The sequence below is a fragment of the Rhinoderma darwinii genome, chromosome 8, assembly GCF_050947455.1.
Source record: "Rhinoderma darwinii isolate aRhiDar2 chromosome 8, aRhiDar2.hap1, whole genome shotgun sequence".
Lineage (NCBI taxonomy): Eukaryota > Metazoa > Chordata > Amphibia > Anura > Rhinodermatidae > Rhinoderma > Rhinoderma darwinii.
The window spans coordinates 60,104,520-60,119,067 of record NC_134694.1 but is presented as its reverse complement, the minus strand read 5'-3'; the positions used below and the strand labels follow the sequence as shown (position 1 = coordinate 60,119,067).

The window sequence follows — 14,548 nt, the reverse complement described above, 5'->3', positions numbered from 1 at the left end:
CTAGTCCGCATCAATTTAATGCCCATCTTAGGCAGAGCCGCAACAGAATCTGCAACGCAGATTCTGTGCGCCATTGATGTGGACAGTGTATGCAGAACTCCGCCAAGGCTGGGCATACCCTTATTGCTGTTGAATTCTGCTGCGGAGAGTCCGCAGTGGAATTTTGCAGCAGCCATTTTTTTCATTTGTTTCTATAAGTTAGTTCAGACGTTGCAGAAAATAACTGTGCGGAAATCAGGCTGTGGTGCAGAATTTTCCCTCCGGAGCATGCTCATGATGTTGCGGAGAAGCGGAATTTCACTGCGGATTTCAGCCTTTGCAATGCAAAAACTGAAATCTGTGGCAAGTCCGCTGTGATATCTGCAACGTCTGAACTACCTGTCAAATATGCAAATGTTGGTGCTGATTCGTTGCGTAATTGCCCCAAATCTGCACCAACATTTGCAGCGGAAAAATTCTGCCACGTCTGAACGTGCCCTTGAGGTATGTTCACACTGTTTTTCATCAGTTTCTTTGGGCCGTAAATGCATTTTGAAAATACTGAAGCTGAACCCCTCCAAACATCTGCCCATTGATGTCAATGGGGAAAAACGGCGTTTCGATCCGACGGGGTGTTTTTTTACACAGCCATTTTAAAAAACGGCACGGAAAAAAAATGCCCCATAAAAAGAAGTGCATGTCACTTCTTGAGCCGTTTTTGGAGCCGTTTTTCATTGAGTCAATAGAACTCAGCTCCAAAAATGGCCACAAAAAACGCCTCAAAAAATGCTTGATGCTTAAAAAACTGCTGAAAATCAGAGGCTGTTTTGCTTTGAAAACAGCTCCGTATTTTACAGCCGTTTTTTGTTTAGCGTGTGAACATACCCTTACTGTGCATTGGGAAAAATATGTCAATCTGCAGCAGGCGGGCTGGGAGAGCCCACATCTTATGAATATGCCATATTCCAGACTCACAGAATTCCCGTCTGCACTGCAACTAATAAAATTGAAGTTCAGCCAGAAAACACCATATTGCTACATAAGGGCATGCCCAGACGTAGCGGATTTCTTCCGCCACTGTCCGCATCAATGCCGCACAGAATCTGCGTTGCAGATTCTGTTGCGGCTCTGCCCAAAATGGGCATTAAATTGATGCGGACTAGCCGTTGCGTATTGAGGGGAAAGTACTTCCCTTCTCTCTATCAGTGCAGGATAGAGAGAAGGGACAGCACTTTCCCTAGTGAAAGTAAAAGAATTTCATACTTACCCAGCCGTTGTCTTGGTGACGTGTCCCTCTTTCGGCATCCAGCCCGACTTCCCTGGATGACGCGGCAGTCCATGTGACCGCTGCAGCCTGTGATTGGCTGCAGCCGTCACTTAGACTGAAACGTCATCCTGGGAAGCCGGACTGGAGGAAGAAGCAGGGAGTTCTCGGTAAGTATGAACTTCTATTTTTTATACAGGTTGATGTATCTTGTGATCGGAAGTCACTGTCCAGGGTGCTGAAACGGTTACTGCCGATCGTTTAACTCTTTCAGCACCTTGGACAGTGACTATTTACTGACGTCGCCTAGCAACGTTCCCGTAATTACGGGTGCACACGCGTAGTCACCCGTAATTATGGGTGCACACACGTAGTCACCCGTAATTACGGGAGCCCCATTGACTTCCTCAGTCTGGCTGTAGACCTAGAAATACATAGGTCCAGCCAGAATGAAGAAATGTCATGTTAGTAAAACCAATACGCTCCGCAGCACACATAACATGTACATAATATCTGCGGACTTCATTGCGGAATTTTGAATCTCCATTGAAGTCAATTTAGAAATTCTGCAATGAGTCCGCAACCAGTCCGCAACAACCATTGTATGCTGCGGACACCAAATTCCGCACCGCAGCCTATGCTCCGCAGCGGAATTGTCCACAACGTGTAAACGAACCCTACTAAAAAGCTGTGGAAGGCAATGGAGAAACGGGTCCGCTGCGGATTTCCGCTGCGGATTTCCGCTGGGGAGTGTCCGCAGCGGAATTCCAGAGCAATTCCGCCACGTCTGGCCATGCCCTTAAGACACAATGCCTGTCACTACTGCATGCTGCCCTGAGAGAGGGCAGCAGGAAGAATGTGACAGATACCCTTTAATAAAACACTCCCTAATGAATAATTATAATGCAAAACCCTTATGTATTATTTATTTTTTTAAAGGGTGATCTTAGCATATGCTCTAACTATATAACATAGTTATCTTTGTAGTATTTATGCATGACCATTGCTACTATATTCACTTGTTTTTTGTTTTTCCTTAGTGTAGATAGAATCTCATTAACAAGAAAATGCAAAGACAGTTTCATCATTTCAATTAAATATTTTCTGTAAAAATATCATTGGAAATGTGCGGACACCAGAAACTGACACAGCTTTCTACTGGCCGCACGCGGTCCGAGCTGCCCTGAGTATTGTACACTCCAGATCTCCTCTTAATATTTTTTTGCATTCGGTGCTGTGTGCTCCTATTTCTCATATTTATAAATTAAATGTAATCAAATGGTAACATTTATTCTTTATTGTAGCACAGGAAAGAGTCAATGCACTTAGAAGTTTGCTACTTTTACCCATTTATGTTCTAGCTGTCTTTTTAGATTATTTTTGCAGCAGATATTTCTCTCATGTTTTATATACATCTTCATGCTCCCCTATATACATATGGATCCTATCAACGAACCCTGACATTTTCAATGAAGTCCGACAACCAACTCATGTGCACAAGGGTCTCACTGACACATTTGTGAGGGAAAATGAAATTGGTCCGGCTATATTTTCCCAGCTGGTTTGATAATTTTCTTGTATAGTAAGCAGTACCAGAACTGCTAATCATTCAAGCCAGTTACTCCTCTTAGGGTATGTATACACGCAAACGCCAAATACGCCTGAAATTACGGAGCTGTTTTCAGGCGAAAACAGCTCCTAAATTTCAGACGTAATTGCAAGTATTCACGTTTTTCGCGGCGTCCATTACGGACGTAATTGGAGCTGTTTTTCAATGGAGTCAATGAAAAACGGCTCCAAAAACGTCCCAGGTAGTGTCCTGCACTTTGATGCGGGCGTAATTTTACGCGCCGTCTTTTGACAGCGACGCGTAAAATTAAACAATTTGTCTGAATAGAACATCGTAAAACCCATTGCAAGCAATGGGCAGATGTTTGCCGGCGTAATGGAGCCGTCTTTTCAGGCGTAATTCGAGGCATAAAACGCCTGAATTACGTCTGAAAATAGGTCGTGTGAACATACCCTTAGGGTGTGTGCACACGCAAAATAAAAAACGGCTGAAAACACTACGTGTGCACATACCCTTAACTCCAAATACATTAACATACACACTAGGTCAAGAAGAATGTGAATGTTGAGGGGAGATTGAGGGAATTTTCTTGTGGATGACAATTGATGTGGTGTATATTCCGCTGAAGTCTATATTCAAAAGTATTGCATTGTGATACAGGACAAGGAAAAAAACACGTATCTGCATGAAAACATGTAACAGAAGATTATGAGGGAGCGATATAGATGTATATATATATATATATATATATATATATATAACTGTGTGTGTGTGTGTGTGTGTGTGTGTGTGTGTTTAGTGACACATGAAGACAGGTATGTATATGTGTGTGTGTTTGTGATTAGTGGCACATGAAGACAGGTATATATATATATATATATATATATATATATGTATGTATGTGTGTTTAGTGATAGGTATGTATATGAAGTACATGAAGACATGTATGTATATGTGTGTGTGTTTCTTGTTTGTGTTTAGTGACACATGAAGACAGGTATGTGTATATATGTGTGTGTGTGTGTGTCTGTGTTTTTTGTGTCTGTCTGTGTGTGTGTGCGTGCGTGCGTGCGTGTGTGTGTGTGTGTGTGTGTGTTTAGTGACATATGAGAACAGGTATGTATTGCCCAAGTGTGCACTTTTCATTGTTATAATAATTTTCCGTTTGTTTGCTTGAGATTGCTTGTGTAGACAGTGTAGCTCCTTGGCACAGGTAATGTATTGCTGTCTGGTAATATATTTGCTTGTGTCTCATGATACGTTCATCAGACGTCTCTAGATCAAAACATCAACAGATGAACCATATGCTCACACCTAAAGCATACAAAGAAATGCAGATTTACATAAGTCTATGTATATATTTATTGGAGTGACAACATTTCTGTCAACGCATTAGGACTTCTGAAGCATCATTTAGTTTTTATTTCCACTGTGCAACAAAGACATTTGCAAGATAATAACTAACCAAGAATAAACTATATATAATGTTGAGGAATACAGCCAAAAACGGCCGTCATTCATTATATGTAATAAATCTTAATTCAATTTCAGCTGAATTAAATATTGGTATATTTTGCTGATCTACCTCCTGTCTAGTCACTTTAAATGCTGACCACACTTGTCACAAATATGACCCCAATAAATTTACTGCTCATACACAGCTGGAGGGATCTCTGGAGTAAAGTATAGGATATCTGAGAATGTGAAGACATTTCATTTAATGTTGCTGTTACTGAGACAAATACCCTTAGGCCCTGTTCACACAGAGGTTTTTTTACACTTTTCTTGACATGGAAATCGCATCGGAAAACACACCAAAAAACGTCCGAAAATGCCTCCCGTTTTTTTTCCCACGGAAAAACAGTATCGTGGGAAAAAGAAGGGACATGCCCTATCTTCGGGCGTTTACGCCTCTGACCTCCCGTTGACATCAATGGGAGGAAGAAAAAGCGTATTTTGCGACGTTTTTGCCCATGGCACTCAATGGGCACGAGTGAAAAACGCTGCGAAAAACGCGGCAAGTAGCATGCAGGCAGATGAAAATCTGCCTCAAAATTCCAAACGAAATTTTGAGGCAGAATTTTCTGCCTGCAAAAAAAGTCTGTGTGAACTCAGCCTTAGGCCTCATGCACACGAACGTATTTTTTTTTCCTCCCGTAAATACTGGCGTAAATACGGGTCCTTTGTCACACGTATTCGACCCGTATTCCACCAGTATTTATGGACTCGTTTTCTCTGCACTAATCGGCAGCCCCTTCTCTCTAACAGTGCTGAAAAGAGAGAAGGGGCGGCCCTTTCGGGCAGAGTTTCCACAGCGATTGAAAGTAAAAGAAGTTTATACGTACCGTTGTCTTGGCATCGCATCCCTCTTTTGACATCCAGTCCGACCTCCCTGGATGACGCGGCAGTCCATGTGACCGCTTTAGCCTGTGATTGGCTGCAGCGGTCACATGGGCTGAAACGTCATCCAGGGAGGCCGGACTGGAGGAAGAAGCAGGTAAGTTAACTTTTAATACTATTAACTCCAGAGGTAGTCACTTTCCCGGGTGCTGAAAGAGTTACTGCCGATCAGTTAACTCTTTCAGCACCCTGGACAGTGACTATCCCCTGAGGTCGCCTAGCAACGCTCCCATAATTACGGGTGCACACACGTAGCCACCCGTAATTACGTGAGCCCCATGGCCAATAGAAGTCTATGGGCCCGTAATTACGGGCGTTTTTATGTTTGTGTGCATGAGGCCTTAGGGTATGTTCACACAACCTATTTTCAGCCGTTTTTCGGGCTGTAAACGCCCCGAAAAATGGCTAAAAATGCAGGGGGCTGAACGCCTTCAAACATCTGCCCATTGATTTCAATGGGAAAAACGGCGTCCCATTCCCACAGGGCGTTTTTAAAAACGCCTCGGAAAAAAAAGTGCATGTCACTTCTTGAGCCGTTTTTGGAGCCATTTTTCATTGACTCAATAGAAAAACAGCTGCAAAAACGGCCGTAAAAAACGCTGCAAAATGCGCAAGTTGCTTAAAAAACGGCTGAAAATCAGGAGCTGTTCTCCCTTGAAAACCGCACCGTATTTTCAGCCGTTTTTTGTTAAGCGTGTGAACATACCCTAAAGGTGGACATATATATATGTGCTGTAATACTGCAGCTGATATTAGGAAATCATAGGAATATTTAGGAATCAAAGCTTATAAAAAAAATCTGCTTATATTTCAGGGAATTAGCATAGGAGATGATAGAGAATGGCATTGAGAGGTGATAGCTCATAGCCCTCATCAGGCTACTATGTGAGGCTGGCATTGGAGTTGCCAATGAATGAGCCAAGCAGGCCAAGGTTTAGCCAATTTGACTATACATATGTCTGTTTTCCTGACTCTTGATCCTTGAATTAATTGTCAGAAAGAGGCTTTATTTGGGAAGTATGACAGTCTACAAATCCTTAGGACTGTCAATATTTAGCAAGATACTGTATATGCAAGTGATGTCCTGGAAACTCATATAAAGCCATGCTCTGATCATGAATGCTTAATTTATTCATGATCATCAAAAACCATGGATCAATGCTAGATATGGAATGTAATAAATAAATATACTTGTTCCAACAGGTGAAATACAAAAAAGGACGGTGGTTTATATGGGAAGTGTAACTAACCTTCTGGGATAATATATTTACGTTTGTGCGGTATAGTATTACAAATATCACATAATGCTCAGGTACTGTGTAAGTCATCTTCTAAAACGTTATTTTTAACTTTTCCTTTTGCTTTCTGTCACTATAAAAGCTAAAAAATATTGTCCCTGACATTACAGTATTTTAAAAGAATAATGACACAATGAATGATGTTCATGTTAGCTTACGGACAAAATTTTTAGGACACTGAATGGTGTGTGTATATACCATGAGAAGACTCAAAAGTCACATTTGAGGCCCTATAAGGTGCTTGGTTGACCATCACTGCTTTAGGTCAAGCTTGTGGGGCTATGTGGGGAGGGAAAATTATGAGCAGTGCACTCACTGCAGTATGTGAGTTCACTGCTAATATACTTTCCGGTCCCCCGTCACGCTGATTATAATATTTTTATAGATTTTTACAGCGCTGCCGGAGGACCGAAAGTCCAGTGGCACAGTCTTCCTACGCTATGTAATCTCTATACTACTGCTACTGGTCACATGATGACAAGCCGTGTCGTTATGAAGTTAGACTGTGCCACTAGACTTTCGGTCCCCCGGCGGCGCTGTAAAAATCTATTAAAATAGCATAATCAGCGTGGCGGGGACTGGAATGTATATTAGCAGTAAACTCACATGCTGCAGCATGCTTCACACTGCCTCAACTAAGATATTCCATGCAGATAATAAAAGGTATGGCGACACTTCCCCAACGTATACGAAGAGTGCACTCTTTTGACATACGTTGGGTCAATGGGGCCCTATAAACAATTAAAAACATTATATAAAACTGAAAAATATTATGTAAACAGAACATAAATCATAAAGCTTTAAACAGGTTCATTTTGTAGCCATGTAGAATACAATATGTGCTATTTTGTTTTTCCTGGCTCTGTATATATCATGGCTCAAGAGATACAATCAGGACATCAGGTGGAAAAGGGGTTTCTAAGAAGGAGGCTCTCTGAAAATGGCTATACAGAGGGTAGCAATCACTATTAGGGTATGTGCACACGGTAGCAGGCTTTTACGGCTGAAATGACAGACTATTTTCAGGAGAAAACAGCTGCCTCGTTTCAGCCGTAAAAGCTCCTCCTCATATTATGCGAGGCGTCTGTGACGCTCGTAAATCTTGAGCTGCTCTTCATTGAGTTCAATGAAGAACGGCTCAAATTACGTTTCAAAGAAGTGTCCTGCACTTCTTTGCCGAGGCAGTCAATTTACGCGTCGTCGTTTGACAGCTGTCAAACGACGACGCGTAAATGACAGGTCGTCTGCACAGTACGTCGGCAAACCCATTCAAATGAATGGGCAGATATTTGCCGACGTATTGTAGCCCTATTTTCAGGCGTAAATCGAGGCATAATACGCTCGTTTACGTCTGAAAATAGGTCGTGTGAACAAAGCCTTACAATTCACATTCAGCCAAGCCAAACATGCAAGTTAATATGACAATTGAGGGTACACAACACATCTTTTGGCTTGAAATTACTTAATATTTATGGTTATAGGATTATATTTATTTCAGTAACTTTTTTAGACTCAAGAAAAAGTCAAAAAGGTTTTCATTCCATGGAGGACTTTTTCATCTCTTTCTTTTTACACTGCAGTGTAGAGTTGCAATATTACTCAATGATACTAAAACAAATCTTTTTACCCCTTGAGTTTAGTAAAATATCAAGCAATATACAACATACCTTCATACTAAAGACTTTACAACTTTATGTAAATGCAGTTCAAAAACTAGAGAGGTGTGCAACACATAGAAAACACGTCTGTTAACAGTAATCTAGAAATGTCCCCTCTGGCTATTGGTAATGTTGGAAAGTAATATGCTCACACTATATGCTTGCTCCCTGGTTTGTTGTACAAATTGCTATATATTTCTGCACAGTAACATAATGAGATCATTACGAGGCAACTTGGTGAGCAAGGAAGGAACATGTTTTAGTACGCCTCTTCTATTAATGCTACTCTAGGCCTTGGTGGGTTATCCCTAAATCGGTTATCTTGACTATCAGCAAATAAACCATCTTTGTAGACCAGAAGACACATGGGAAAATAAAGTGTACTGAAGTTGCTTGCCTGTTTTATTATTTAAAATATTAGATACAGTATAGTAACAGTTTTACAAATTGTTAAGCTAAAAAAGTCTTATGGATGTAGTCTTTCACACTATGTTTTAACACTAATCTAGCATATGGATATAATAGAAGGGGACACCTGCTCGGGAACCCCTGTCTATGAGCCGGAGTGAAGAGCTGCTAACAAGCGGCTGTCACATGGTTGACCATTCATTTGATACTACATTAACCCCACAGACAAATGTCTGTCTGCAGATACCATATAAAAAGGCTTGTCTATGATGAGATAACCCTTTTAAGGCCATAAAGTTGAGTCATATGTTTTTGTTCATTTTTTTTAATGTAGTCTGCCATTGATTCATTGCTCAAAAAATATATACCATAGTATATAAGGTTTTTTTGCTGTGCTGAATAGAGTAGCAGCCTAAATAATTCTCTACCGCAAAAAGTGTACCTGTCAAATATATGCCAAAAGCACACTCTTTTAGCATACATTGACTCATAGAAACTTAAGGATACGTCATCATATACGTCTGCATACTTTATTTTGCAAGCCAAAGTATCCCTCTGATGTAGATAATAAGCGTGATGTGGTAAAGGCCTAATAGTGAAAGAATACAATAGAATATATATATCTTCCAATGTATCTAAAGCCTCCTGGGCACATGTGCATTTTGGCCTGTAATACAGTGCGCAATATGGAACCGTATTACACACTGTATTGCAGGCCGCAAAAATCTGTGTGATGTTCCATATCACGAACCAGTGAAAACAGTGCTTCTAGGGGAGAACTCAGTCCAATATACAGCAACAAAGGAGAAAGTTATGATTTTTCTTATGCAAACGCTATATAAAAAATACATATGTATACCGCTACCTCTCTATATAGTGCTATGCATGGCCCTATTGCATATAGATCCCGAATATGGTTGTGCGTATGAGGCCTATCTGATAAATCTTTTATTAGATGCATGATCTATAAAACAAAGTATACTCTTTATAGAAGAGCATTACTTTTCTATGAGTAGCAGTTTATCCTGTAATCTACCTGCTTTGCTAGTAAAGCAGGAATGACAAATCTTGTAAATTTTTCCCCATGTCTTTTGTAAAGATCATCTGCTTAATCTGATTTGCTCTAAGTCCCAGGTCAACAGTCTGCACCAGGTGTCAGAGCCTTCAAACCTTCATATCTGGAGCATTACAGTATTGTTCAGGTGCCTTGTCTGTTCCACATTCACTGCCTGCCTTTCCCACACTATTTTATATCATGTAGATTTCCATCATTTTCCATAATGCTCTGTCAGTATACTGCTCTGTCATTCTCCCTCTGTTATGTATGTAATATACTGTATGACTAATAAAAACCATTCTTTTCACTCTACATTTGAATACGTTATTATTCTGTTTTTCAGCCATTTGTGCCTGTGTCTTTCTGTGTCTCTTCTTTCCTCCCTCCTCCCCCTCTCTTCTATTCCCCCTCTGGTACAGATAGCAGGCTCTCCTGATTGCAATGCAAGAGTTGGCGTCTGAAAATTTCGGGCAGGCGGTTTTAGTTGCCATGGTTTCTGTTGGTTTCTGTTGTAGTAGGCAGCAGCCCGGGTGGCCCATTACAGAAAGAGGCTGGTAAGAGGGTCTAGAGGTCAACCAATCTCAGCGTTTATCACAAACCATGTCTGCCTGGCACAAGAGCCACAGATTGTGCAAATGTCAATTGAGGAAATTAAAGTTTTATTAGATGAGCTGGGGGTATAACAATTCATTAAAAAGTCACTGGGTCTTGCCAACACTTTCCATGCTCTAGCTGTGCATTGATACGAATGAAGATTATTCCTGGTCCATAGACATAGAAAGAATAACATGTCTAGTTTGCAGTAAACTCTGAAATGGTCTAAACATTCTTGTCCAATTGTATGTGATGCCACAGGTTAAATGCATACCCCAGGTGGCGAACGTCCAGTTAATAAGCCTTGGCACTGAAGTCTACATTAACCTCTGCTGGTTTAGTAAGTTATTTTAAATGGTTCTTCTGAATAATTGCTACAATGCAAAAAAGAATACATTTCAGCCAGCCATTAAAATGAATGCTGGTTAAAATCTGCTAGCAATGAGGTAATAAGCAGTAAGCTTTAAAAAAAATAAACGACAAGATTTCCTATAATCATTTCCCCAATAGAGAAATGTGGCTTCATGATAAAGAAGCCTGCATTGTGCTGCAGTGCAATTCTGTGCGACCATGCTTCCCGTATTTACCGTTCCCGTATATATGGTTCTAGATAGGAATGTGCAGAATGGATAGAATCGTACAGGCTGACAGAGTGGTCGTTCAGGCTTGATGAAGCACTGCAGTGTAGTATTGTGGGCAGTGTTTAGTCCATGAGGTGCAATGCAGTGTGCAAACTACAGTACAAAAACTACTGTATGGTCAAATCAAGCAGTGCTCAAGCCAATCAGGAGCCGGAAAAATTCCCCATGGTTACACAATAAAGGAATTTGCCCAGGGTTACAGATACTCAGTGGTCCTCCCACTGCTGCGTCAGGACTCATAGTGCAGTGTGCACAACTTAAAGGACCAACCAAAAAAGAGTTCTTGTATAGGACATCATGGTCAATATATTTAAAATAACATACCAAATATAAAGGGAATTTTTAAGAACTTGTTAAGAATATTTTATTTTCTATATATACTACATGACTCAGTATTTTAAGCATAATGCAACCAAATCTTTTGCAACATGGTTTAAGACAAAATGTAAGGGATTGCTATCTGGAAGCAGCATGACTACAGATGTGGAACTCAAAGCTGCTTCCATATAATTAATCAGATTTAGGGATGGATCACAACTTCTTAACTGATGTCCACTATCAGTCAGTAGCCATTTATGACCACATAATCTTGGACTAAAATGTTACTAGCTGTTCAATACACCTTTAAGAAATCTCATTCATTTAGATTATGTTTACCATTGTACAGGGGTGTCAAATATAGTCAATGGGTCTACTTGTAAAATAAACTTTTTACATATGAGAGAGTGTGTTTTAATTTGTTGCAAAAACTGTGTTTTGAGGGTAGTGACACAACATACAAAAAGCACTTAGAATTGTGGACATTAGATTAGATGTCAGGACATGCTGGGAGTTGTAGTCTCAGTCGTAGCCACAGATTGCACGCCACTGTCTTATATTATAACCTATGACTTTTGTAAAACGAACTGTATAAGCATAAACACTGAGCAGTATTTGTAAACCTGGTAATGAAAATAAACTAATAGTGATATAGAGTATTATTATAGTAAGGCTCTTTTTTGTTTTGTTTTACACTTTTTTACTACAGTACAATATCTCAATACTTTTATTACTAGCATTTACCAATTGAATACTTGAGTATAAAGTTTTGGGGTTTTACCATCTGTTGAACTCCACAACAGGGGCGATAAGACTCCAGAATTTCAGTGTAGATCTAAATATCTCATTATGGATAAGTGTGGACCATTTAGTGGAGAAGAACTCACAGCAGGTTACCAGAATTGATGCATGACTCAAAAGTGGAAACTATCTTCTTCCATGATACTGTATATGCAAGGAAACAAGTTCTCTACTATAGAAATAAGCAAAATCTGTGCAGAAACGCCAACATTCTCTGCTGGTGAGCTCCATATGAGCACTTCCTAACCAGAGACTAGTTTACTTGGTGGCAATAATATGTTGTGTTTGTCAGTACACAAGCCTTTTAAATATTTATTAACTAACGAAAGAAAGAAACAAATAAATAAATAAATAAATGAATACTCTGAAGTACCCTCCAACTTGGTATAAATCAAGAGCCTCATACGATCCAAGAGCAGCTGGTGAGTGGTTGGTCCTTCTTACCTTGCAGTCCCCTACGCAGGACCTGACAGAGTACTCCCCAGATTGCAGGTACTTCTCTAACACAAAGTCAAACTCCTCGTATTTTTCCTGAGCGTGTTGATCCAGTCTCTGGTAAGCTTGGATACAGTTGCTGCACACCTCGTCGTCAGTGAGGGCAGGAGAGGCTGCAGGTGCCCCCATGAAGTCCTCCATCAGGTTCTCCAGGCTGCAGTTCAGGCTGTCCGGGTTAGACATGCCCAGCAGTAGGTCCAGGATGGTGTAAGTATCACAAAAAGACAGAGTGAAATTGTTAAAATAAGCCTTCAAAAAGTTCCTCTTTTGGTTGTAGGAAGTAGAGGAAGGGGAGTAGGATCTTGAGGAGGAGGATTGGGGGGAGGAGGGGGCAATAGACCCCCGATGTCTTTGCAAATGCAATTTGGCGCAGGCAGTATCCAGGTGAGAGGACCTGGCACCAGTGCAATGCGGACTATGAGCAGCAGATTTGGTCGAATTGCTTAGGAAGTTGTCCCAGCACCCCCTGCCCTCCCCTGGGAAGCTCTGGAGGGACAGCAAGCTGGAGTTGACCTGCTCCCCCCGGCCTGGCTGGTGGCTATAGGAGAAGTTGCCTCTTGCTTTGGCCCCTGCAGAGACCAACCAGAGGTGATTAGACAGCAGGACGGTGAAGAACAAGAGAGAGGCTAGGGACAACCGCCATCTCTGAGCCCTCTCGGAGTCGGCGCACGGTTTGTCGCTGTGTCGGGGTTCCCAGCAGATCTTTAAGACGGCCTCATCTTCCCTTGGATACATCCAAGCCCCCCTGATCATATTTTAGGGGGTGGGAGAATTCGGCGGCCGGGTGCTCTCAGTCTCTCCCCACCCCCTATGTTTGTGGTGGGTTCCCTACCACCAGCACAATGTCACCTGCCTCTAGTGAGGGGGCCTGCAGAGAGGGGCATCATCACGAAGGTTGGGGAGGGGGATGGGTGGACAAGGAAATGGAGGGTCAGGAAAAAAAAAGGATAAATGATGAGGATGATGATGATAATAGTAGTAGAATATTGATGATTTGATGGAGCAATGACAGGTGGATGGAGGGATAAAGGATGGTGGGTGAAGGGATGGGAGCTCCCCTCCCCTACCCGCCCCTGTCCGGGTCACTCAGTAACAGGCCATTGCAGGAAATATTGGGAAAGCCAACCAAGAAAAAAAGAACCCCCCTCCCTCTGTAAAGATTCACCCCCGGGGCACAGTACATCAAGGAGAAGTCCACAGGGGATGCAAGGGACAACCCATGCAGATCCCCCCACCCTCCCCCCTATGGACCTAAAGCAGAGCCAGGTACGAGCATCCCCTGCGACTAGCACCTGCTGCCCATCCTGCCTGCTGATCCTGGGCTGCTTGTGCTGCTCCGCTCTTTGGAAGGTGGCTGTGCCCTCCTTATTGTTTTCTCTTCCTCTTCTGATGGGCACTGTTCTTCTGCTCCCTGGGCATCCTGCTGCTAGGACTGAATATTCCCATGCCTCCTCTTCCTCGCCGTGCACCCAGGCCGAGCTCACCCAGCTGGGTCTCCTTTTATTTCTATTTAATCTGTCGCCATCTTCAGCTGTTCAGAGAACACCTTGAGAAATTGATCAGAGGGGCGCGTGCACGTCAATGCGCCGCCCCGTACTCGTGGACGCGCACTGCTTCCCCTGCCTTATGCAACTGTGCGGTTTTTTTTTATTATAAAAGCCGCCCCCTCCTCCTTATAGCCGACACTCCACCCCTTCCTCCCCCCATCTCTCCTTTCATTCACTATGTGCAGCTTCTCATTCATCTTCTCTTCCATTCAGCTTCTTGTGTTCTAGCAGCCCTCTCCTCTAATAATGCATGATGAGTCAGCCTTTGCCACAACCTTGACTGTTAATCTTTTGACCGAAGAGCTTGCACTCTGCATGTGTATTCTATATAAATTACACTTCAGCTGTCAGAGAACTAGAACTCTTCATCATATTAATAATAAAAGCATGACATGTGTAGAAATCATTGGATTTATACCTGAATGTACAGTGGGATTGTTCCCAATTCTTGGCTACTCATAGACTGTAGCAAGGACTGCTGATGCCAAGCTTCTCCTTTTATATTGTCTGATGCTTCA

At 41.9% G+C, this 14,548-nt stretch overlaps 1 protein-coding gene across 1 annotated transcript in view; it reads right to left on the bottom strand.

Moving 5' to 3' along the window:
• The window catches only part of NALF2 (NALCN channel auxiliary factor 2), a 242,006-nt gene extending 227,911 nt beyond the window's left edge, over positions 1-14,095 (bottom strand). The window contains exon 1 of the mRNA XM_075835654.1: positions 12,433-14,095. Coding sequence (XP_075691769.1) covers positions 12,433-13,236 — 804 coding nt within the window. The 5' untranslated portion in view covers positions 13,237-14,095. The remainder of the gene's footprint in view (positions 1-12,432) is intronic.
• Between the last annotated feature and the right edge of the window lie 453 nt (positions 14,096-14,548).